The 26,458-nt window shown below is 45.4% G+C and overlaps 1 protein-coding gene and 1 long non-coding RNA gene across 3 annotated transcripts in view; one reads left to right on the top strand and one right to left on the bottom strand.

Annotated features, from left to right (window-relative positions):
- Positions 1-1,760, bottom strand: part of LOC118971143 (uncharacterized) — a 120,387-nt gene extending 118,627 nt beyond the window's left edge. The window contains exon 1 of the long non-coding RNA XR_005059451.2: positions 1,124-1,760. This is a non-coding gene — a long non-coding RNA (uncharacterized lncRNA). The remainder of the gene's footprint in view (positions 1-1,123) is intronic.
- A 74-nt stretch (positions 1,761-1,834) lies between these two features.
- Positions 1,835-26,458, top strand: part of PANX1 (pannexin 1) — a 43,672-nt gene continuing 19,048 nt past the window's right edge. The window contains exons 1-3 of one of the 2 annotated variants that reach the window (XM_037011594.2): positions 2,155-2,276; positions 20,992-21,050; positions 22,918-23,057. In XM_037011594.2, the coding sequence (XP_036867489.1) occupies positions 21,020-21,050; positions 22,918-23,057 (171 nt within the window). In that variant the 5' untranslated portion in view covers positions 2,155-2,276; positions 20,992-21,019. Of the gene's footprint in view, positions 2,277-20,991; positions 21,051-22,917; positions 23,058-26,458 lie in introns of both variants that reach the window. The other variant, XM_037011593.2, reaches the window with a different exon arrangement.

Raw genomic sequence — 26,458 nt, 5'->3', positions numbered from 1 at the left:
CTGCAGCACTTTTTACAATAGCCAAGATATGGAAGCAACCTAAGTGTTCATCAGCAGATGAATGGACAAAGAACATGTGGTATATATACACAATGGAATACCATTCAGCCATAAGAAAGAAACAAATCCTAGAATTTGCAACAACACGGATGAAGCAGGAGGATATTATGCTCAGTGAAATAAGCCAGGTGGAGAAAGACAAGTGCCAAATGATTTCCCTCATTTGTGGAGTGTATCAACGAAGCAAAACTGAAAGAACAAAACAGCAGCCTGCTCAGACTCCAAGAAGGGACTAGCGATTACCAAAGGGGAGGAGTGGGGGAAGGTGCGTCAGGAGGGAGGGAGAAGGAGATTGAGGGGTATTATGATTGGCACACATGGTCTGTGTGGGGGATCACAGGGAAGACAGTGTAGCACAGAGAAGTCAAGCAGTGGCTCTGTGGCATCTTGCTACACTGATGGACAGTGACTGCAGTGCGGGATGGGGGGACTTGATAATATGGGTGAATGTAGTAACCATAATGTTTTTCATGTGAAACCTTCATAAGAGTGTATATCAATGATATCTTAATAAAAAAAACAATCAGATTGTCTATATTTAGGAGAGATAGGCAAGAGAAATTGGAAATTGAGTATGGCAGCTAGCTAGGAGAGATGGAGACAGTAAAGACTGCATTCCCGGTGTCTGGCTTGGTTGTATTGGTGGATGGTAGTGCATTTGGCAAGACAGATAAGACTGAGAGTTCTTATCTAGTTCAGACTGAGACTAGTTCAGGCTGAGAGGAAGATGAGGGTCGCAGTCCTGGCCATTATGAGTCTGAAGTCCTGTGAGCGATCCACGTGGAGGTTTGTATAAACCGTTGGCTGAGAGGTCAGGGGACAGGCCAGGGTGGAGATGTACACGTGCGAGTTGAGGGAATTTAGAGCAGGCCTGCGTGCAAAGGACCCACCCGCGTACAAAGAGTAGATAGGGCAGCGCAGCCCACCCCCAAGGAGCCCACACGCTTAAAGGTCCTGTCTGCTCCAAACGGAGCTGTTTAGAGCATCTCCCCCTATTTCTCGTCCTTCACTCTCTGTAAGTGGTTCAGCAGCAGCTCTCCTCAGCCCCCACAAACCCACTCACCAGCGGACTGCTGGCTCCTGGACCAAGGCTCTCCGCCTGGAAAAGCAGGAGCAGAAGCGCAGACCAAACAGCGATCATTTTAGCCTGAGACCTTGTCACACGCAGGGCTCACCACGGACCGCGCGCCTCCCTGTCCTGCAGGGCTCCCGAAAGGGTCCGGGGTCTTCTCTTCACACTCGCTCAGTCCACCCAGCACCACAGGCTTTTATGGCACCGTTGCTCTCGGAAACGTTTGTTGCTCCTTTCGATGCCACGAAACAGAAATGTTGGGGATGGGGCGTACAAGGGGGCCCTTTCAGAAATGATTTCAAAAATCTCGAGAGCCAGGAAGCGGGGAAGATGAGTATGGGAGGCGCGAGAGTTCTCCGAGGTATCTGGATGGGTAGATACCTTTGGTGGGGCGGCTCCCAGCGCCGAAGGATGCAGCCGCGCCCATCCCGCCCCGCGTCCCCGCCGCCCGGAAACTCCTAGCCCTTGGGTATCCAGCCCCACGTCGTTCCGAAGAAGCGCCCGGGCCGGCCTGAAGGCAATTTCGCAGAGGAGACCAAGAAGCGCTTTGGGAGCTGGTTGGTTTTCGCGCCCGTGGGCGCGTGAGGGACGGGCAGAGCACGGGAAGCGCGCGCGTGCGCGGCCTGTGCGGGGCGACGGCGGGGGCGTGGCTGGCCGGGGACGGAAAAGGGGCAGGTCCGGGGGCGGGGCTGGGGGCGGGGAAGGCCCGGTTCGGGGGCGCGCCCGGCCCGCCGCAGAAGAGCTAGCGCTAGGCTCGTGTGCCCGGGCGCCCAGCTCTGGAAACCGCGCTGCCGCGCATCGCCGGTGCTCGGGGCGCCCCGACACAAAGGCTGGTGGGATGTGGAAGCAAATGGGGAACCGACAAAGGGAAACCGAAAGCCGCGGGCCCGGCTGGTGACGGAGTGAAGGCGCCGCGCAGCTCTCCCGACGCCGGCGGTACCCGGGCCTGCTGGTGCCGCAGCCATGGCCATTGCCCACCTGGCCACCGAGTACGTGTTCTCGGACTTCTTGCTGAAGGAGCCTTCGGAGCCCAAGTTCAAGGGGCTGCGGCTGGAGCTGGCCGTGGACAAGATGGTCACTTGCATCGCCGTGGGACTGCCTCTGCTGCTCATCTCGCTGGCCTTCGCGCAGGAAATCTCGATCGGTAAGGCCCGGGCTGGCGGGTGGGGTTGGTGTGATCAGAGGTGCCCGGGTCTGGGGAGAAATGATTTTCCTGTGCTCCCCGGCAGTGCTTGAAGCTGCGATGAGCGTGAACTCTGGAAAGGAAGGCAGCCCCAGTTTGTTCTCTGAAGCATTCTTTGTTGTCCACGTGCTTCATTCATACCCCTGTAGGCCTTGTTCGCATCTGTGCACCTCTGTTCTCTGTCCTCTGCTCCCCACTGATCCCGACTGTGACTTAACGTTCATGTCCCACTCTTAGGACCAGCACCCTTGTCGCCAGATTTTCCAAGAACCAACTATGTCCCACCCTTCTCCCTCCACATGCGTGCCATCATCTAAAACCTTGTACCAGAGAAGCTCCTGAGTGGCTAAATGGAGGGTGTAAAGTGCTCCAGGAAAAGTGTGTTCTTCGTCTCTTACGTTCAACTGATACGGAGACTTTAGCTCTGCAGGGATGGAAATAACTGCACTTGGCAGCTTAGAGGGATACCAAAATCTTCCACCTGGATGGATTTATTATGAATGTGACAGGGACAAGACCTGCCGGGTCTTTCATATGTGACTTCTCATCTGACCATCCATAACAGTTCTGGGAGATACAGAAGTCTGATGGTTTGGGTAGGATCACATGGCTCGTAAGTGTCCGGTCTTCCTCAGCAGCTGTTCTGACTTTCGGCACAGGAGACAGCGTTTATGAGTCAATAGGAAGGCAGTGCATGACAGCTGGAGACAGTTCTGTGGGGAGAAAGAGGGAAAGGCCAGAGGGGCTGGGCCTTGGGGAAAGTTCATAGGAGGGGGTGGGCTGGCCCTGAGCCCTAGAATGTGTGTGGGATTTGGAGCAGAGGTGAGGCCTTTGCCAAGATTGTGAGGTGGCAGAGGATGTTACATGTCCTCAGAGAGAGACAATGACTGTCCTAGCTGAAGCAGGGTGATTTTTCAGGGTTTCTGGAATAGGAGTGGACAGGGGCCTGGGTCGGTGAGAACAGAGGAGTACAGACTTGATGGTTTAAAAAGTGTGAAATAATTTGGGCAGAGGATGGACCAGTTGGAAACAGCACTTCATAAGTAATGGAGTGATGATAGCAGCAGGTACAGTCTGTGAAGATGGGAGTTAGAGCTGGAGGGGCCAAGACTGAAAGGCAAAGGGTAGGAAGGCGTGATTTCCGAGAGATCAAGGAGCTATAAGCAGCCCTTGGTCTCTAGTTTTTAATAGGCCATGAAGGGCAGAGACTGCTTGGAGTTGTTGAAAACTGCAGGCCTGGGTGACTGGAGGATGGTGGTGGTGATGGAAATAATGAACTTCAAGGAAAAGTTAGTTAGAAAAGGGTTACCCTAAGTTTCATTTTGTGATTTACAACATTAAGTTGTTCAGCTTTGCAGGAAGTTGCCAAGCCCATTGTGGAAAGTACGTGCTCAGTTTTCCTTGTCTTTGGGCAGGCATAGCCATTGGGTTCCCTTCCGCCTTCCAGATGGCCAGGAGTTGAGGCTTCCAGTAGAAAGGAAAACCACCAAATGGCATGGGTCCTGGAGATAACTCTCCCTTCAGCAAATATTCCTTGAGCACCAGCTGTGGGCTGGACCTGGTGAGTGAATGGAGCATGGTCCCTGTCATGGAGGAGCAACCCTCTCCTTGGGCACCTGGTGACAAGAGCAAGGAATTGGTTCCCTTCTGTAGTCAAACTTCACCTTAAGCCCACAAGTTAGAGGGACTCCTAAGGCACCTGCTCCAGTAGTGCTCTAGACACATCCAAACTGATGGACTATCTGAGAGCCATTTGGCTGGTATTGGGTGTCAGTTTACCAAGCAGGAGTCAGCGTCTGCTGTGTGTTGAGGGGCCCATGAAAGGCATTTGAGGCATGGTTCACTCCTGCCTTCAGGGAATTATCACCCAGATGGGCTCCAGGTCAGATGTACTGGCAGGTAACATCATTGAGCATGGTGTGATTCAGTGAAAAGAGTACCCAGCTCTGAGCACCGGGCAGGTGAAGGGCAGCAGGGTCTTGGGTGAAGATATAGACAGACTCCCATGTCTTCTCAAGTGTGTCAGAACTTCCTTGGAGAGGACAGGCATGGGGGATGAAGCCGGCAGGACCAGGGGAGACCTATCAGGTTGGTACACATTAGATAAAGCCAGAAGAAAGACTTTAGAGAGGAGAGGAGAGGTGCATAAATCAGTGCATGGAAATGGTACGATGGTGTCACATCCTGCAGCATTTAATTTGTGCAAAAACAAGCAAAACGATAAAGAGAACAGCAACAGTGAAGAGAGAGAAGAGTAATTTTAGTTGGGTAGTCAGGCACTTTGCCCACCACTTCCTTCCATTAGCACTGACCCCAGAAGGAGTGTGAGATGGGGCTGCAAACATAAAACATGGCTTCATCCTCCCTCCCTTGAGAAGTACTCCCTGCCTCTCTGGTGCCTGGAATCATCTTTCTTGTCATACTTCACACATTGCATTATAACCTGTCATATGAGTGTCTCACCTACCAGATTCTTCATCTTGTATCGATCCACAGAAACTGGTTCTTGCATGGCACATTGAAACTGCTGTATAACGTTTGTTGAGTGAATGAAAGGTAATAGCTGTGGCATTACAGTTATTATACATGGTACTGTTCTTGGCAATCGTGTGTCACACACAGGTAAGACAGAGAAGCGCTATCAGGCTTCCCGCAGGAAGCAGGATTGAGCAGAGAAGATGTATGCATAACCCTCCTAATACAGGATTCAAGGAACCTGGGCAGTGTCAGAGGTGTGTACTAAAGCCGGGTGCAGTGGAAAGCAGAGGGAGGGGGTGCTTCTGACTCACAGGAACAGCCAGGGCTTCTGGGTAAAGAAGAGTTTGAATTGAAGAGGCAGGATTCCAAGTATATGGAGTAGTGTGAGCCGAGGCAGGAAGTGTGAGACAGGGTGTGGCCATGGGAGTTTACGTGCACTCAGACAGAGAAGTGGGGATCAGTTCAGCCTAGACAGGGTTTTGTAGGGAAGAGGGTGTAAATCTCATTGTTTTCCCATAAAAAAGGAAATGAGAAGATCACCTCTGTTACACACATCAATTTTCTTCATTCCCCTTGTATTTATACACTAGTATATATAAAAATTTAGCAATTGTGATATAAAATTCTCTCAAGCATTAAATAAATTTTATTTCCCAGTTTCTGAAAATGAAATTATTCATGAACTGGTATTCTTTAAGTCAGTATCCTAGTTATAACTGGGTGACAGTTTTTACTTTAGGGAAACATTTTGACTTTAAAGAAAAGATCCCAGTAAATCTGAAAATTTGCACAGACTTTTTTAGAATTAAGAGAGGGTCCTGCATGTGTGTATGGGGGGCGGTGTGTCAGAGGTCAGAGCGAGAATGTCCTTGTAGAAAAAACGTACTGGGCATCACAGTAAAGGCTTCTGCTGAGTCTTCATGCCCAGATGTAATACATTTCACCCTGAGATAGATACACACACACACACACACACACACACACGGAGAGAGAGAGGTTGGGGGGAAGGGAGAGAGGGAGATTTAGGAAGTAGTTGCGTGACAACTGTGTGGAGAACCCTGTAGAGCCATGGAGGGCCTGACGCCGAGCCGCCCCTTGGGGATTACTTTGATTCCCTGATGCCTCTGAGACCCCGTCTCCTGCCAGGATGTGTCTTGCCCCAGCCAGGCTGGCTGGACCAGATGAACTGTGGGGGCAGCCAGTGGACCCCTGGGACAGGGTATCTTGTTTGCCCAGGGAGCCTTCTCTCCCTGTTGCCTTCCTAGTGGGTAGCCACAGTTCTAGGCAGAGGCCTTGGTCCTTCCGGGTTAGCCCTGCTCTGCTGCTGTCACTACAGGGCAGGCATGCCAGCTCCAGTGAACCAAAGGACATTTATAACTGCAGCTGCTTCCAGCACTATTAGCTCACAATCCTCCTCCTGTTGCCTCCAACCGAGTTGGCAGCCTGGTGGCTGAAGTCATCTGCTCAGTTGTGGCTGAATTTAGGCTCATCTTTGGGAATTCAGGCCGCTTTGCAGCATGTACTAGGTGTCAACGGTGATTGATGGATTCTTTTCAGGGGTGTCTGTAAGAATGGGTCTCATTCTTACAGACACTGAGGGTCTCAGAACATATGCTCCATACAGCATATCCTCAACTCACCCTTAAACCCAAATCTCCAAGTGAGCCTCCTGGTCCCCTTCCAGAAAGATGCCTGCTACCCAGAGAGGCTACTGATGTGTGCATGTTTTTCTTTGTTAACACATTTTGGATTTTTATTGTACCTAAAGAATTCATAAACCTCCTTTACCATGTGCTAGAGGTAACCACTGTGGACACTTTATACAGCTTATAAGTCCCCTTTCTCTGTATTAATATAACAATTAAAAAAAATCAAATTGAGTCATACCATAGCGGTTTGCATTTTCCCATTTAATATGTTTTGGAGAGCATCGCATGTCAGTACATAGGTGCGACCTCACTGTTTTTTAATAGGCAGGAAGAATACTATTCCGTAGCGTAGTATATTATAATTCACGTACGCACTCCCCAACTGATGTACATTTAGGTTCTTTCAAATATTCTACTCTTACCCATAAGGCTTCTTTGTACATTAATCTTTGTAAACACTCTTCCCCTCCCAACATTGAAAGGAGACCAGTATCAGTTTCCAGAAGGATGAAATCATTTTCCAGGATAGTTTTGCATTCCTGCCTTCTTGTTTCAAATAAGTAGGAAAAAAAGTTGCCTTATCTACCTTCCACCTCTAACTCCCTCCCTCTAACTGTGACTCTGTCAGAAGATTATAAGAGGCAGGTTGATGTGCTCCTGGTTTTAAAGAAATAGTTTCTTTCAGGGGTAACTTTAGTTGGACTTCCTGATGTATTCTCATTAACACACTATAACTTTCCTTCCTAATATTTCACAAGTTGCAGTTAGGTAATTATTTATATAAGTGTTTGTTGAATGCTGTCTCCCACCAGACTAAGTTCACTGGGGGCAAGGACCATCTGTCTTGTCCCTTTGGCTGCTCTGTCCATATCTTCCAGCACAACAATTGATAGACAGTAAGCATTCAGTAGAGTGTGTAAATTAACAGGATGCAATTCTGTGTATCTTTAGCTAGAATTAGTGTTAAAAAATACCATCAAAAATATTTAAAACCCTATGTGTTTAAAGTGTTACTGCAGCAGACTAGAATAATAGTAATAGATAATAGAGGAAATAATAGGAATTGACAGATAATATGCAACCATTTAGTAATGATGAGATCAATTTTTAAAATATACTAGAACTTACCCAAATAGTATCTGTTCTGTTTCAGTGAGTACTCTTCCCTGACTTCGAGAACCAGTAAATTAGAAGATCCATATTTAATTATTTACTACCCCCTTTCTCTGTGTCTTCCATCCCTCCACAAAAAAAAGGAAGAAAAGAAAATGAGGCTGTGGAAAAAAATTTATTCTTTCAAAATAGATGGAATTCCCACCCCCAGCAAAAACTGCACACACATCTTGGAACTAAATTTGGTTTAGCAACATCCTTAAAAAAAACTTGGAAGCACCACCGTTCCTCTGCAGATTGCTTTCTTGGATTGCTTTTTCCTCAAACCCCTGAGACAGTGAGTTTGGTTCAGAGTGGAGAAGGGGAGGCACTTTCGGAGCATTGTGTCTTGGCTGAGTGAGGCGGGCACAGCCGTGTGCCATTGGGTCACTGAGGGAAGCGTGGAGATGTAGGTTGCCAGGGAGAAGGGACCTAGAAAAATCTGTATGATACTAAGGCAAGCTAGGCTCTGTGTGGGGTACAAGGTGTGTGTGTGGGGGGCGGGGGAAGAAGGGTTCTTCTCATTTCCATGATTCATTCTCTCTAAAGCTTGCGCTCCTTTTCTGTACCGTATATGTACATATTTATCTGTTTATAAAGGTAAGGCTTACTGTAGAAAATAAGGGAAAACGAGGAAGAGAAAACAGCTGTAATTCCATCACCTGAGATAACCACTGTCAGAACTTGGTGTATTTCCCCCCCAGGCTTTGTTATATATACATAACATAACTGACAACTGGTATTCTACTTTTAAAAACCAAACACTAAATCCGGGCTATTTTACCATGTTCTTAAATCTTGTAAACTTACTTTTGTGGGCTATGAAATTGCATGCTGAATAGGTATATCAAAATTTAACCCTTTCCTAGATTTTTTTGGCTAATAAAAACAGCATTGCAAAGAACACACCTGAACACAAACCTCTTCACTATGAAGATCTCAGTATTTCAGTAAATTGTCTAAGTCTAATTATGAGGTCAGAGTGTACGAACATTTCCAGGACTCCCGATTTGCGTGCTGGGTCGCCTTCCAGAACGGTCCTTCCGCCAACACTCCCACCAGCAGTTAGGAGAGCGCCCTTCTGACCAGCATCAGCAGCGTTCAGTGATTATGTTTAATAGATGAATAACAGTATGCTGTTGTTTTAAGTGGCATTTATTCAATCACTGTGAACATTTTTCCCTGTGTATTTTTACCATTTATATAATTCCATGGATTTTTGTCTTTTGTTTATCTTTCAAAGGGGATGTTGGTCTCTCCATGTTGGATTTTATTATATGCAAATAATGTAGTTTCATATACTTTTTCGTCGTACTTTATTGCTGATACTTTTCTTCCCGGTTGTCAGTTACCTTTGAATTATGGTTATGGTACATTTCGATGAGTGGAAGTTATTTTAAGACATCAAAACTGTCCGTCTTTTATTTTTTTATTCAATTCTGTTATGATTAGATTGATGTAGCTCATCTTTAGGAGTTAAATGCCCATTTTTTTCTAATTATCTCCAACAATTTTATTTAAACATTCACCTCTTCATTCTGTTTTGTTCTTTTGATGGTGTAAATCAAGACTCTAGCTGATAATTCCCCCATTGTTATTTATTGAGGAACCCATTCCTTATCCATCGATCTATGATGATTTCCTTATCTTGTAGTAAATTCTTATGCAAGTGAGTCTATTTTAGGGCTATGTGTATTATTCCACTGGTCTACTAATTCTCATAAAATACCAGACCATTCTGTTACTGCTTTCATACTGGCTTGTGTCTGGATGCAAGGAGAAACCTGAGTTAATTAAGTAATAGAATATTGGAGCCACAGCAAGAAAACTGAAGCTCAGGGGTCAAAGTGACTGACTTGCCAAGCACAAATTGTTGCATCTTTAGGTATAAATTCCTTGCAGTACATTAAATATTTAAAATACCACTGAATTAGAAGAAGAGGTTCATTATCAGGAGGTCCTTATTAGGCACTTGTCAAGTTATCTCAGTTATTGAACCTTTTTGATAGTTATGAGAACCACTATTTCTGCATTTTGGCATGTCATGAAGGTTTTCTTTTCATTTTGATAACTGCTCTTACTACTGTCTTTGTGGTGGCAGGGAGTTGTACCAGATTCGGATGGGCTAAATAAAATGGAAATGCTTTGAGAAATATTGCAGCTTCCAAATTGGTTTGGGAAGTGGTGAATATATTCAGGATAAAGGATGAATAGGCTGTACTTGGATTCATTGTTTTAGCTGATGAGAGGCTGTGGGCAGTAAGATTGCCTTGAGATGCTAGTCACTGCACCAGCTCTGGTCGGTCCCACTGCCATGCTGCTGGTGTGGCAATGGATGGAATTTACCAGGTACATCATTTTAATTTGCCAAATACCTGTATGTCTGTGTCGTGTTAAAGTTCAGACAGTGAGAGAAAATGAAAGCTTTGCCCTTTTTTTTGGACACACCCAATCTTGGTCTCTTTCCCAGAGGCAACTATAGTTGATTCTTGAACAGTGCAGGGATTAGGGGTGCCGATCCCCTGTACAATTGAAAATCTGTGTATAACTTTAGACTCCCCCAAAACTTAACTACTAATAGCCTACTGTTGACTTGAAGCCTTACCGATCACATAACAGTCAGTTAATGTATGTTTGGTATATTATGTGTATTATGTACTGTATTCATCCTATAGAGTAAGCTAAAGAAAAGTAAATGTTGCTAAGAAAGTCTTAAGAGAAAATACATTTACAATACTGTACTGTATTTATCAATACCCTAAGATTATATCTTCTGTTTACAAAATGAATCATCTGTTAGTACTGACATTAATATAGTCGTATATAACACAAAACAGATGTTACACATATAACTAACACTAGATATCAAAAATGAAAAGATAATGTGAAAAAAGAAATCCACATTTACTTACAGGTACTGTGTATTTATTGAAAGTATCCATGCATAAGCAAATTTGCGCAGCTCAAACCTGTGTTGTCCAAGGGTCAGCTATACTCTTACTATTTAGTGAAAATCCTTTTATGCTATATATTCCTATGGAAAAACATGATTTTATTTGCATTTTATTATTATTAAATCTTTAATAACAAAATATTATGGCACGTATTAGGACTTTGCAATTTGCTCATATACCTGCTATCTGTGCTGGAGATATTTTCATGTCAGTGCATGTAGATCTGCCACATTCTCTTAGGTGTGGCATAATTTTCCATAGTATTACTCTCTCCTAGTTCACTTAACCATTCTGTTAATGGACATGTAAGTTCATTCCATTTTCTCTACTATACACAGTGGTTCAGTGAACATCCTTGGATGGGCTTCCTCATGCAAAACGTGTTTCTCTAGAGCAGTGGTTCTAGAACTTTTTGGTCTTAGGACCGCTTTACATTTTATATTCTTAAATTTTATTGAGGATTCCAAAGAGCTTTTGTGTGTGGGTTATATCTAATGGTATTTATCATTTTAAAAATTAAAAAAGTCCATCAACTTTAAATAAGAAGAAGCCCATTATATGTTAATATACTTGTTTTTATTAAAAAATACCTTCAAAAACTTCAGAGAAGTGGCATTGTTTTCCATTTGTGCAAATCTCCTTAATGTCTGGCTTAATTGAAGATCACTGCATTCTCCTCTCTGCTTCTCCATCATATGTTGCAATATCTCATGTCAGTAGCTTTTGGAAACTGACTGTATACATTAATGAGAGAATGAGAATAAGAAAGCAATCGACAATTTAGTATTAATGTGAAAACAGCTTTAAAATCACAAACCTCCTAAAAGAGCCTCAGATTCCAGATGACGCTTCGAGAACCATTGCTCTCGGGTCAAACTTAAGGGTGGAGTTCAGTTAGAGGGTCACTAAGTGTCCACACTCCAAATTTAAAAGGTATTTCCAGCTGCCCTCCAGAAAACCAATTTACACTCCTATTAGCATTGTAGGGGAGCTGCGCTTTCCCTGCTTCCTTACTGCTGCTTATTATGTCAGTTTTCAATTTGCCATTCTTAGATGGAAGTGGCATCTCACTGGGTCAGCTAGTAGTCCCTGTTTGCATGGGGATGTCACAAGACAGTTCCAGGCTTTGCTATGATGCTTGTCAGTGTGTTAGGAATCCCTCTCCTCCAGCTACTTACCACGGCCTTTTAGCCTGGGGTATTTGATCCTGGAGACTGCTGGGTCTCAATTTCCTTTGAAAATCAGCCTTCCACCCCGCCCTGGATCTTTTTTTATTTTTTAACGTTAAAAAAAAAGTTTCCCTTCTGAGCCCTCTGTTCCCTATTTAAGTTTCATCAACTAGCCACACTAGCAAACATCATTTTTAGGAAATGTAACGATGTCTTTCAAATGTCTCTTTAGATTTTTTTAAACCTCTTCCACATGTGATGAGCATGTGTAAGGGTTCTTTAATTTTTCAGAAAGCAAAGAGAGACGTTCTTACTTAGCTGTACCTTGCTTGGTGAGGTTCACCCGACCTCTCTGGCCAAGATTTTTCTTATTTTCAAAACAGATGATGGCACCTATTAAATGAGATAATCCATGGAGAAAGCTCTGACACATGGTCTGTATTCAGTACCTGCTGGCTGACTCTGAAACTAGTGTGCATTAAGCTCCTGCCATCTGATGGTACTACGCAATACTGTGAGCAGTCAGCAAAGCTGAGACGAGGCGCCTCACGCTTCTCTCCAGCTCTCACATAGTGCCATTCATATGGGCACTAGAGGCTCAGCTCAGATGAGTCTGGGTGCTGGTAACTATGACTGGCCTTCCATCCCTTCTCCAGTGTCCCTTAGAGGGAGGAAAGTCCAGGGGCCAACGGTCTTGACATTCTTCCTTGTAAAGTTTCATTGCTTTTAAGTCTCAGTAAACACTCTAAGCCTTTATGTTCTCAGTCTGTTGCACACATCATATGAACACTGGAACAGAAAAATGATGCACACTGAAGAACTGAAGGAGCGCTCTTATCACACTGCTTAACAGTGAGAACAGCTGTGTGGATCGTAGGTGACCAGAAGGCACCTCACCTTAGAGTCCATTTCACTCCTTGCACATGAGGACATTGGACTAAAATTAGTTATCAGATGCACGCCAGTACCCTTCTGACTCTGGCATGATGGTTCATGCTCTGCTTTATGGCAATTATTCTTTTTCACCTTTTGTCTCTATTTATTCATGTTCTCAATCATTTGACGCTTGCCAGCACTGCACTGTACACCAGGACCTATCAGTGATGAAGGCGGACTTGGTCCTGGGAGCTCACGGCCTGGCAGGGGAGATGGCTTCCCAGGAGGTACAGAATTCTGGCTGAGATAAGTCCTTTGGAACAGAGGCCATGTGGGGAGCATCACAGTCGGGGACACTGGGGAGGGCTGTCTGAGGAAGTGGTACTTGGGCTGAGTTATCCAGCAGCATGTGTGGGGCCTCTTAGGGGAGAACAGACGTGGTTTCTCACCAGTATTTTGGGACTTGTTGAGCAAGGGGGCAGAGTGAGTGGTATAAAGAGATTAGAGAGGTGTGCAGGGGTCTGATCATGGAGAGCCTTGTGAAGCTTGGATTTTAGAGTCCATCCAGAGCAGTCAGGGATATAAGTCCAAATATAAGTAACATAATCAGATTTGCATCTTAAACTCTCACCTCACTTACTTTGTAAGAACAGATTGGAGGTAGGGAAGGACTAGTTAGGGGCTACTGCAGTTAGGTTGGGCTCAGTGACTGTGCACTTAAGGACAGGGGCTGTCATATACATCTCAGACTCCACTGTGGTACTTGGTATGGGGCAGATATTTCATAAAAGTTTACCAAGGGTTATCCCAGAGCAGGGTCCTTCCCGCTTTGCCAGCATGCAGAGCCCTGGGTGCTTCCAAGGGTGCTGGAGCTGATTTGGGAAGGACTCACGCTGGTCACACTCAGTGGCTCTCTGGGCTTCATGGTTGCTTTGGAAGCCTGGCCTGGCACAGGGATGGTGGGAAAGAAGGTTGTGCCAGGCAGGAGTGGGCCAGACCCAGTGTGGAAGCCTGGTCCTGGCGGGCCCAGCAGTTGACTCTCATCAGCTGGCAGAGCAGGAAGCCCTGTCCGGGGGGGACCTGTGAAAAGCTGCAGCTGTAGGAACCTGGCCCAGGCCCTGGATGCGAAGAGCTGAGGGCATCGGTGTCCTGAGGGGAAATGTGGCCACTCACCTCTGCACTTGGACAGTTGTTTCTGATGCCTTCCTTCTCCTGCTGTCCTCAGGACCAGTACTAACAGCTACTCTGTGTGTGCATACACATATACATTTTTTCCTAAGACTTAACTTTTTTAGAGCACTTTTAGGTTCACTAAAAATTGAGGGGGAAGGTACAGAGATTTGCCATATACTCCCTGACCCCACACATGCAAAGTTTTTCTCCATTATCTACATCCCCTGCCAGAGTCACACTTTCTGTGGGCTTAGATACATGTATAGTGACACTTCTCCATCATTATGGCATTGTACAGAGTACTTTCACTGCCCTAAAAATCCTCTGCGCTCACCTATTAAACCCTGGCAACCACTGACCTTTTCAAAGTCTCTATAGAGTTGCCTTTTTCACAATATCGTATAGCTGGAATCATACAGGATGTATGTAGCCTTTTGAGATTGACTTCTTTCACTTAGTGATATGCATTTAAGGTTCTTCTGTAGCTTTTCATGGCTTGATAGCTCACACTTAATAGCTTTTCACGCTGAATAATATTCCATCATCTGGATGTACCACAGTTTATCCATTCACCTATTGAAGAACATCTTGGTTGCTCCCAAGTTTTGGCAATTATGAATAAAGCTGCTATAATCAGCCATATGCAGTTTTCTGTGTGTGGACATGAGTTTTCCAATTCTTTGGGTCAAAAAAAAGGAACATGATCACTGCATCATGTGGTAAGAGTATGTTTAGTTTTGTAAGAAACCACCAAACTGTCTTCCAAAGTGGCCATCTATTTTGCATTCTCAACAGTAGTTAATGAGAATTCCTGTTGCTCCACATCCTCACCAACATTTGATGTTGTCAGTGTTCTGGAATTTGGCCAGTCTATGAGGTGTGTGGTGATAACTCATTTTAATTTGCATTTCTCTGGTGACTTATGATGTGGGGCACCTTTTCATATGCTTATTTTCCATCTGTATATCTTCTTGGGTGAGGGGTCTGTTAAGATTTTTGGCCCTTCTGGGGCACTGCTGTGTATTCTGCCCGTTAGCTGTCTTGTGTATGAGGGACACAGACTTAGAGTGCAGCAAGCTTGCTCCTTAGAACAGCATCTGCAGATTTGCTCTGTGTCTCAGTCCCTGTTGCCATGGGATCATCTTCCCCACTCCTTGCCTTCCTGCTGGGGAAGGTGCCTGTCCTGTTAGTCAAGGCCAGACCCATCCGCCATCTAGCACTGCAGCCTCAGGGGCCTCAGGACCAGGAAGGAAGGGATCACAGCCTCAAGGACATTAAAACACAGCTTCCCAACTCCACTCTGTCAAGCTTTCCTCGCCATTATTATAGAATCAAGTCTAGACTGCCCAGTGTGTCATCCCAGGACATCCTTTAACCGTCTCCAGTTAGACTCTGTTCCAGGCACAATGGTCTGCAACCCTTTGTGATGTGCTGTGAACTCTAAAGACTCCAAATGTTCCTGTGTTGTGTTCTGTGTTGTTTTCCCAGCCTGGGGTCTCTCCTCTCCTCTCCTTGAATATGAACATCTTCCATGGCTCAGCTGTTACCCTTAAGCAGTGTTTTTGGTCTTTTATCATTAGTGGTTCATATTCTTGGCCTTCTCCACTCGACTGTAAGCTTTTGGGGGATGGGGACCAGGCCTTCTTTATCTTTGAATCCTCTCTATCTCACGTGGTATCTTTCATATTCCTAGTAAGTAGGTGCCCTATAAATGTTTTTTGGTTTGGGCTCAGCACATTGAGTTCTGAGTACCTTAAGGGGAACATCTGTGCACTGTCTTACCATAATAGAGACAGAAAGAACAGAGCTCTTAGGAAGAGCAAGGCCCTTGGTTCTCTCTGGTATGCTGCTGGTACAAAAGCCCTCTGGCAGTAAATACCCAGCTCTGATGAACTTGGATGTCTCTTTTTCATTTGCGGTTCTTGAGGAAAAAGCATTTGCCATTTCAGCATTTCTGTCATGTGAAAGTCATGATGATCTATTTATTTATTTATTTATTTATTTATTTATATATTTTTTTGTGAACAGGGTCTCTCCATTTATTTAGGTCTTCTTTGACTTCTTTTTTTTTTTTTTGAGAGGGCATCTCTCATATTTATTGATCAAATGGTTGTTAACAACAATAAAATTCTGTATAGGGGACTCAATGCACAATCATTAATCAACCCCAAGCCTAATTCTCAACAGTCTCCAATCTTCTGAAGCATAATGAACAAGTTCTTACGTGGTGAACAATTCTTACATAGTGAATAAGTTCTTACATGGTGAACAGTACAAGGGCAGTCACATGATGATCTATTTAGAATGTGTATTTGCAAAGATATCTCATGACCCACTGTCTAGATAATGGTACCAGTTGTTGTAAGTTCTGCTCATATTGTTGGAGTCAACTAATCTTTGATTCACTACCATACTTAGACTCTCAAGGCCTTCTACACAATAGGGTTTCTTTGTTGCAAGAACTACAAAAGCTAGCTTTTAAAAGGCATCTTTGTAGGAGAGATGATCCAAAAAGACTTGGCAAAGTTGGGTCTAGTTTCAGGTTGTGGCTCCGTTTAAGGTGCCAGTTATCCAAGGTCTGCTTTCACAGTTTATATGCTTGAGAGTTGTAGCAGATGAGATAAACAAGTAAATCGGTTAAGTACAGGTGAAGTCAAACAATTATAAATGCACTAAAGAAAATAACACAGGATGTGACAAAGGAACCCTATGTCTTTGTATCTCTGGCACTTACCATGGTGCCTGATGCATAGACATAAAAATAATAGCTACCATTTATTGGTTTCTGTGTGCTGGCCCTGTGGCAGACTCCATTTAATCCTTATAGGAATTCTATGAAGTTTTGCAAATGAGAAATAGGTTCAGAGAAGCTAAATAACTTGCTACTAAGTTAAAGAAAAAACTCAGTGCCTTTTGGATATAATAAGATCTTTTTAAAAGCAATATTCAGGAATAAAGATTCCAGAACCTTTTTTTGTAAATTTAAGTAATTATTTTCCATTAGGCTAAAATCCCTTAGCCACATCTAACTGGGCTTCCATATTGTTTCATACAAATTAAGCCTCTTTGTCAGTGAAGACCCACGTGACATTTTTGATGATGTGCTTGATCTGATCAGGCCCTTCACTTCCGTGGGTCCGGCCTTCATCCCTCCTGGGGGAACTCCATGCCTGTGATCCTCTCCACCCTGCCACCCGTCTTTCTGACTCCACACAGAGTAACCCTCGGTGCTCTGGGGAAGGTCTTCACAGCCCAGCCGTCGACCACACAGCTGCTCTTGTTGCCTCTGTGATGTTTGCTGACACTTTCTAATGAACTTGGACCTCAGGTTCGGGACCAAGCTGCTGGGGAGATTGAGGTGGCTTTGCGTCTCCCGGTGCCTGGCCTTCTCCATCCGCCCTGCCTCCATGGCCTGCCTCCACCTCCTGTCCTTTCTGGTCATTCATTCCCAAAGTGTCATCACACTGGGGAGAGAGTAGGGCCACACACTTGGGATTGTATCACACCTCTACCCAGTATTATTGGTCTGACTATGGAAGTTACTTAACCTCTCTGAGCCTCATTTCCTCATCTAAGAAACGGGACTGAATTATAACTAGTTCACAGCTTCTTCTATTGGATTGAATAAGAACATATCATTCCTGCCTAACTGTAGTATTTAGTAAATGGCATCAATTTTCCTTTAGTAAGTGATTCTGTGATGGGAAGTAGCTTATATGTGATTAGGATATAGGAGAATGTCAGCGTAATGTCGGTGGTCACAGTCGTTCATAGGCCTTTTTTCCAGCACATAAATAACTTGTGCCAGCAAGTAAAAGTATCTGGATGAAGCAAGCTACAGGGGCATATGGTGCGCACACATTGCCTGTTCACCCCATGCTCTTTCTCTTGACTTCATTTACTCACATGTCCCCACTGAAGTGCTGTCAGGTGGTTCCCTCTGGCCCTTCTGTATTTTGCTTTTATATTCGTGTGCATAACTCAGCAGTCCTTATACACCCCTTCATCACACTGGTATGTTTTTATCAGGATTGTTACTGTACCATTACTGCTCCAGGTACAAGCTCTGTGGAGATTTTGAGCACTCTGCCCCCATCCCATATGCTATACATGGTCTGTTATTTTAGTGATTGTGCAGAACACTATTTAAAATAACATATAAATAGAATTATAGCAAGACCGTCCACCTGACCTTTTGCATTAATATTCATTTCATGGAACCAAAGCGTCTGTCCTGGTCCAGGGTGTACTTAGAGGTTTTGCAGGAGACTCCAGGAGACATGTGCTGTGACTAGTCTTCATGCTTCCTCTTATCTGGACTATGTAATAGATTCCTGACTGACCTCTCCTTCTATTCTTGATCCTCAATGACCAGTTATTGACATAGTATCTAGAGTGAACCTTTTCAAATGAAAATCAAAAGATATCTTTGCTTAAACAGTATTAGACTCATAGACACTGGGAAGTGACTAGTGGTTACCAAGGGGGAGGGTGACTATTGAACCACTGTGATGTACATTCGATAAAATAAAAATTTTTTAATTTAAAAAGATTGCTTTAAAAGTTCTAAAATTATTTAATGTCATTTTTAGGATTGAGCAAATGAATCACTATATTGATATATTTGGGAGGTAGGGGTCTCACTATAAAAGAAAAAAAATACAGGCATGGACTGGGGAAGGCACGGAGGAACCCATTGGTGTTAGACTGGAATTAGAAGTCTTATATAAACTCACACACACACACACACACACGCCAATTTCCCGGCTGCGTCTGCTGAAGGGGCCTAGGAGCAATGCCATCCCAGCAGCTATGAGCGTCCAACTCTTGGTTTTAAAACTTTATTATCCACTAAAAGAAACCAAGAGCTCCTTGGAGAAGGGGCAGGGAAAGCACAAGATAAGCCCAGAATATCTTGTGCCAGGAAGTGTGGAAGTGCTCAGACAGGAGCGTGTCAAAGAAACACAAGAGCTAGTTTGACTGAAAGAGTCTGAGCGTCAAAATGAGTAACAGTAGTGAACTGTAAAATACTGGGAGACAAGAGGTTACATGAGTCCATACCAATACTGAAAAACAAGTAAATGGGGAAGGGGAAGTTCCTTTCTATACAGAATTGCCAATTAATAAATGTAAAGGAAGGATAAAGTTGGAAAATCTTCATTTTGCAACCACAGATGAAGTATTCGATTCAGGACTGGGTAAAAGTTTGTTGGGGAGCAGAGTACTTACCCAGTCTCAGTGCGTCTCCCCACAGACCTCTAGTTTCTCAGGGAAAAAGGCACTTTGACTGTAGAGCCCTGGCAGACAGCACCTTAGTCGAGTGTCTACTATAGGTGACGTATGTCCCCTGTCATGGGGAAAACGGTTGTCAGGTGCATCCCTGGTGTTCTGTGCAGGATCCACAGTCCTCCTGTGGGATTCCTGCCACTAATGCAGAAACTTGACTGAGCCTGGAGAAACAATCAGATGAATACAAATTGAGGGGCGTTGCACAAAATGGAGGGCCCATGCTATTCACATATTTGGGAAATACTCAAATACAGAATCTGTATTGTATCAGTTATTTTTTAATTTGGTAATTCCACTTAATTGGTAATTTAGGTTATATAAGAAATCTCTTGTTCTTTGAAGAGACATTTATGAGAGGAAATGTTCATGATCTCACGTGGTTCAGGAAAAAAAAAGTATTATATCTACATAAATACAGAGGACATGGCAGAATGTTGACAGTGGTTGAATCTAAATGCCAGGTTATATGGGATTTCATTGTAATATTCTTTTTTTTATAGTGATACTGTATTTTATGCATGCAAATTTTTTTCATTTTATTGAGCTATAGTTGACATATAACACTATGTTTAAGATATGCAATGTAATTATTTAATATATGTATACATAGTTGACTTTTGAACAACGTGGGTTTGAACTGCACAGGTCCACTTATAGATGGATTTTTAAAATAAATATATTGGAAAAATTGTTGGAGATTTGCAGCAAATTGAAAAATCATTGTTTTCTCTGGCTTACTTTATTGTAAGTATATAGTATATAATGTAAATAACACAAAATTTGTGTTAATTAGCTATTTATGTTATCAGTAAGTCTTCCAGTCAACAGTAGGCTATATTTGTATTAAATTTTGGAGGAGTTAGAAGTTACATGTAGACTTTCAATGTGCCAGGGGCCAGGGCCCCTAACCCCTGCACTGTTCAAGGGTCAGCTCTATTGTGATATGATTTTCACACAAATTTAGCTGACATCCATCACTTCACATAGTTCATTTTTTTTCTTGCAGGGAGAACTTTTAAGATCTACTTGCTTATAAGCAGCTTTCAGATATACAATACAGTATTGTTAACTATAGTCATTATGCTGTAATCATATCCCCAGGACTTACTTATAACTGGAAGTTTATACCTTAAGACTACCTTCACGCATTTCCCATACCCCGTGCACCCCACCTCTGGTAACCACCAAACTCTTCTCTGTTTCTGTGAGTTCATTTGTATTAGATGCAGCATGTAAGTGAGGTCATATAGCTGAGCACCCCGACAGGGCGCCTTTAAGCCAAGGCTGAGCTACTGGGTTCTGGGTGAAGGTGCAGGGCTGCACAGCCCAGCCCCTGCCATCCCCTCTGCACCCTCTTAGTTTGCTCTTCTTTCTTTTTATTGAGGTATATACTAAAAAATGTAGTGTATAGCTTGATGAATTTTGACATGTGTGTACACTCATGTGACTATCACCCAGATCAAGACATCAAACATGCTAATTTATTTCCCCCTTTGCTTATTTCATGCACTGATTTTGCTCCTGTTTTTACACATGCCCTTCAACCCATTTTGGCTCCTGCCCCTGCCTGGCTCTTGACCCGCTTTGTTTCCCATTTCTGGCCTGAGAACACCTAATAACGGGGGCTTGATCTAGTTCTTTCCCCGGGTTCGTCCTTGACTCTTCCCAGGAAGCTCTGCTCCTCCTGGTCACGTGGAGAACAGCTTGTTCACATCACCCCCAGCAGAACCAGAGCCTGCAGCAGGCCTCCTCCAGGGCGACCTCGCTGGAGTGCCTGACCGAGCCAGGAATGTTCCCAGAGATGGACAGTTGGGCACAGATTCGAATTCTGGTGCTACATTTACTAGCTTGGGTGGGGGAGTCAATGAACTACGTTGAGCTTCAGTTTCCTCCAGGATAAAATGAACATAAGATTTCTCTTGACCTTCCATTCTAGATGAAGAACATTTACTTATGAGCTCAGCATGTCCTCAATCTCCGTCTCTCTAGACTCAGGTATACAACCATTCTTCCTCTTCTGCAAAAGTTTTCATATAAAGAGGTTAGTTATTTATGCTCCAACAGCTTCCACACTGCCTTAGGGGAGGTCCCAAGACAGAACTTGAAGCACATTTTCCTTTAAGAAGCATGTTACTATACACTGGCTACACGCACTACCAGGCACAGGGGCCAGACAGGTTTTCATGAAATCTAACGGCATTATCCATTTTCACGAGAGAGTTTTGGGCAGACGTTGCCAAGCAAGAAACTGCCAGAAACCGTCCATTTATAACCTGGGGCCTGCTTGTCGGTCTGCGTGTCTGTTGTTATGCTCAGTAAGCCTTGGTGGGTGGGACCAACTAGGAAGCGTTTTACAAAGTCATGCTGATGTCAGAGTAAATGTGACATTAGCCCTGCAGTCCTGTGTTTTCCTTACTACTCTATTTTTATAAAACGTAAGAACTCAGGTTTAATGGGATAAGAGCTGGAAAGGACCTTGGAATACCGTACCTACCCAAACCATATTTAAGCCATTCCTCGCTAGCATGAACTGACCCTGCTGCGGGCTACTTTCTGATGGTGTGTGATTTTCACAATGACTCCAAGGGCTCTTGCTGAGCAGTACTTTCTTGATGTCTGTGGGCACCAGATGAGACGAGGGGCTGCTCAGGGCCTTGCCCACTGCATGCACCTATCCCCCCCCCACCCCCAAGAACTTCCTCTCTGGATAACATCCCCCTCACGGTCCCCTCCTGCCACAACTATAAAGACCATCCCCTCCCCAGGGGAAGGCTGCCTTTGAGGTTCTTATGTCTCAGGGTCTAAGGAAGTCCAGCTTGGTGTCATGCTACCATCTCTGTCCCCTCTCCACAGGGTGGGAAGAGACAACGGTGGGCATACCTCAGTCTTTAAAGCTGTAACAGAAGCTGCTCATTACTTTGTATGGAAAAATGTAATACTTCCTGAGTAACTCCTGGGAACCAGGCACTAGCAAAGGATGTAGACATTACTGGCATCACCTTTTTGGAGATTCCTGGCTTTGGATGGTTAAGCGACCTGAGGTCACCCCACCCAGCTCTGAGTGGCAGAGTTAAGCAGAACTAACGTCAGAGCCCAGAGCACTTAGCACTCTCTTCACACTGCATAAGATGGGAGAGAGAATGTGCCGGCTTGCAGCCTCAGCAGGCCTGTGACGCGCACGTTCCTGTACATACGTGCTCAGTGGGGACAGGGGAGTGGGACTCAGGACTCCCAGGGCCCATCTGCCTGTCTGGAAGTCCACAGTCTTGCATACCTGCCTTCCAGATGTAACTGCTTGGGCCGCAGCTTCAGCCTGTCACTTCTTTTTTGGGGGGGAGATAGAAACTGCTGACTGGCCATGCAGCCCATCCAGTGATCTGTCACCAAACATTCCCTCAGCCTCTCTTCTTTGGTCTAGAAGCCCTGTGTTCCTTTGTTCTTTGGACTTGAAGACTCCTCGTTAGTCCAGTTTCCTGGTGGACCCCCTTCCTCCCACCGCTTGCCCTGTGATCCCCCTCCCTTCTCTGAGTCCTCACCCCAAACTAAACCCACGCTGACATGTCCCCTGGTATGGTTTGGCCCAAGTTCTCCTCCTGCTCACTTTTCCCTTTTATAGTGGTTTCGCTTCTTTCTGAAATTTGCCCAACCTAGCCCAAGCCGCTGTTGTGACTAGTGTTACCAAAAACCTCTCGGATGCTCAGCTTTAGTATGAACTTGGGTGTTTGGTTTTGTGCTGCCCTGTGCTGTCGTGCGGCTCCAGGACTGAGCTAACACTTGCGAACCTGAGGCAAAAGGAGAGGTGGGTGGGTGGGAAGGGTCCAGATACTGCACTTTCATTTATTTATCTGTTTTTGCTTCTCAGGTACACAAATAAGCTGTTTCTCCCCAAGTTCTTTCTCCTGGCGTCAGGCTGCCTTTGTGGATTCTTACTGTTGGGCTGCCGTCCAGCAGAGGGACTCCTTGAAGGGAGATTCTGGAAACCTTCCACTGTGGCTGCATAAGGTAACTGGGGACATTTTCAAATCTCACCTGTTTGCTCTATAGATGTGGGAACTGAGGCTCAGTCCATGGCCACACAGATCCACATGGCCAACGAGGGCCATAACTCAGACCTTACAACCACAGTCCCTTAAAGTCCAAAGGAACCTCAGAGATTACTTGGTCCAGCACCTTCATGTAGCCGATGGAGAAACCTAGGCAGCCTGTGGATTTTAGCTGTATAATGGCAGGTGCTTTGTGTGTCTTAGCCACTGTTCTTTCCTTGCTGCCCAGCGGAGTGTCTGGCCTGTAGCAGGTTCTCAGTGCATTGTGATGGCCCGAATGAGCACTAGGAGATGGTGGCAGAGCTGGGGCTCAGACACAGCTCTGGTCAGTGCCTTCTGCACCACACAGAGGGGCTCTTGGGACAAGTACGGACCAACAGAGGGTTCCGTTGTGTCTAGGCATCGCGTCATTATGTAGTGAGGACTCCTTCTGGGGATGTAGCTGCAGCCCAGCTTTTGGAATAGATTCCTTTGCTTTCTGATGGGTCCAGATACTGCAAGGGAAGGTGACACCAGTGTCCCACAGAGAGGAGGTGCGGGTCAGGAGCCCTGTGGTTAGGGAAGTGGCAGAGGTGGGGGTGCACAGAGGCTGGACAGTGAGGGGCTTGGGCCAGAGTGCACAAGTCTATGCAGAAGAACATTCTCTGCGTGATGAAGTGGCTCCATTGAGTCTTCCCTGTGCTTATGAAAGTAGGACTTTGTTTCAGCCTCTCATTATTCTCAACCACTGGTTCTTTTGTCCATTAAGAAAGCAAGTAAAATCCTTGTGTATCTTCTGGTACTGTCCTCTCATGAGGAAAGTGTGGTATCTTAGGTTCCGAAGAGCCAAAGGCTGAAGTTTCTTTAACCCACTCCTGCCTTGACCTGTTGCCAAACACAGTCAGCATACTTCTCTCTAAAAACAACGTCAGAACCTCTTCGGTGTGCCTCAGGCCTGTTCCCGTCATGTGTACGCACTGCGTGCCGCCAGGCGGAGCACGGCCTCCAGGGGAATGCCTTTCTCCTTCTGGGCTGGGCTTTTCTCTTTGACTCTCAGCCTCAGCGTCACCTGGGGCCTCACTGGCTTTGCATGGCTTCTCTCTGACAGCCAGTCCTGTGAGCCACACCCTCCTGCAGATGCGTGCTCGACTCTCGGGGCAAAGTCTCCTTGGCAAACCCTTCCTCGTTTGTCCATCCTGAGAAGCTGGGGCTCCTCGGGGCTCTGTCCTAGGCCCGTCCTTCTCTCACGCTACTGGGTCATCTCACCCACTCCCTTGGTTCAGCTGCCTCCCATGTGCCATTAAGAGCCTGGTCTTTATCTCCAGCGCAGCCTGCCCTCCTGAGCTCCAGGTCCATACACCCCCAGCTGTATCCTGAATTTGAACACTCAGAGGTCTAGCATATGGCTCCAGCACGTGTTCCAAGCCGAACTCTTTCCCTGCCTGTCCCTGCCGTGATTCTGACTCAGTAGCTGACATCAATCCCTACCCTGTTACATTAGCCCAAGATCTCAGAGCCAGTCTGACTTTTTCTCTTTCACACTCACATCTTCTTAGTCACCAAGTCCTGTCACTTCTGCTTTCTTGAATAGCTTGTTGCTTTCACTTCTACACAATGTCTACCCACTTCCACATAATCACAGGTGGTCTTTGGGGCCTCTCCGGCTGTTATTTCCCTAAACAAAACTCTCCAGTGTCCCTAGGAAACGTCTCCATTTCTTTTGAGAAATGACCTACTGTGGCTGACAAGGCTCACTCTCCCTCTGGCCCCGGGAGCACCCTGGCCTCACCTCTAGACCCACCCCAATGAGCCCCTCTGCCCCCGGGGACCCTAACTTCCCGCAGGTCTCACGTTTCTTGGCTCTTTCACACACACCCTGCTTTGAAGACACCGCTCCCCACCCTCAGTCTGGCTAATTGCTAAGGTATTCTGGTTTCAGCTTCAATGTCATTTCCACCTAGAAGCTTCCTCTGAACCTCTAGACTGGGGGTCATTGCCAAGTCAAATCATTTTAAGGAACAGGTATGTCAACATGGAGCCTCCAGGAATAAGACAGTGGACACTGGACTGTGCACCCTGCCCATGACAGTCAGACCTAAAAATTGGGCACTAGCTGAGCAAAACATCTGCTGCACCTCACCCTGTGTGGCTTGGCCGTGCCCAGGTCAGCCTGTGGTTTCCTGGAACCTCCTGGGGTATGGCAATTACTTGCCTTCCTTCTACTTGATTCTTTATTTCTAAGGCTGTAAGCTCCATGCAGAGACCATGCCCAGGCTGCATTCATCAGTTCACCCGGGACAGTGCATAGTCCCTAGTGGGGGCTCAGAACACGTATGTGGAGGGCAGGAGAGGAGTGAGGTAGCGTGTATGTCCCAGACTTAGTTTTCCAGCATTCTTAGCGCTGTGGATGAGGGAAGTAGAGGCACAGGGCTTATATAACACTGCTTAGTTTAGTTCTGATGACAGACTTACAACCATGAGACCCAAATCTCCCCCAAAGAAATTACTCAGTGTAACACTGAATGAATATAAGTGTAGAGTTCACGGCACTGGTGTAATTAATGCTGTAGCTTCTCCCCACCTACCTCCTCCATTTCTCCGTCGTCCTCCTGTTCTGTGCGACTCCATTTAGTTCTCCTGGCCTCTTCGTACGTCGAGGGAAGTCTTTAGAACCTATGTGTGCATTCAAGGGACCGGCAGGTGGCGCCCTAAGACTGTTTGATAACCGGCCTTTTTTTTGACCGTTGCGTTTTCTTTGTTTAAGATCATGATGTGGGCAACTGTTAGGCAAGATTTCTTTCCGAAACAGAAAAGCAGAGTTTGGACTGAAATACAAAACAAAACAAAAAAACCAGCAAGAACAAGAAAATAGAATTCACAGAGTGACTATCTCTCAAGTGGGTTCTCAAAGACTTAGCTTGGAGGGGTCCTCTGAGGCTCCCCACCTCAAACCTTAGCATTACCCAGGGAGGCTTGTGAAAATACAAACCCTGAGCCCCAGCCAGACCACTAGGTTGGCACCTGTGGGGTGAAGGCCAGCAGTATGGTTTTTATCAGCTTCCCAGCAGATTCTGATGCTGCTGGTCCAGCTTGGGCTCCAGTGTGGGCTCCACTCATCCATCCAGACCAGTGTTTCCCCAATTCTATGTGCATGCAAGTCACCCAGGGATCTTGTAGTTGTAGATTCAGTAGGTCTGATGGGAGCCTGCATTCTGTTCTTCTCACAAGTTCCCAGGTAATACTAAAGTTTTTGGTATGCGGACCACTCTTTGAGAAGCAGGGATCCAGAGCACAGGTTGACAAACTAGGACATACATGCCACAGCCAAATCTAGCCCATCCCATGGCTGCAAATAGCTTTATTGTAACACAGCCCTGCCCA

The sequence above is a fragment of the Manis javanica genome, chromosome 11 (genome assembly GCF_040802235.1).
Source record: "Manis javanica isolate MJ-LG chromosome 11, MJ_LKY, whole genome shotgun sequence".
NCBI classification, from domain to species: Eukaryota; Metazoa; Chordata; class Mammalia; order Pholidota; family Manidae; genus Manis; species Manis javanica.
This window is presented reverse-complemented; position numbering and strand designations above follow the sequence as displayed.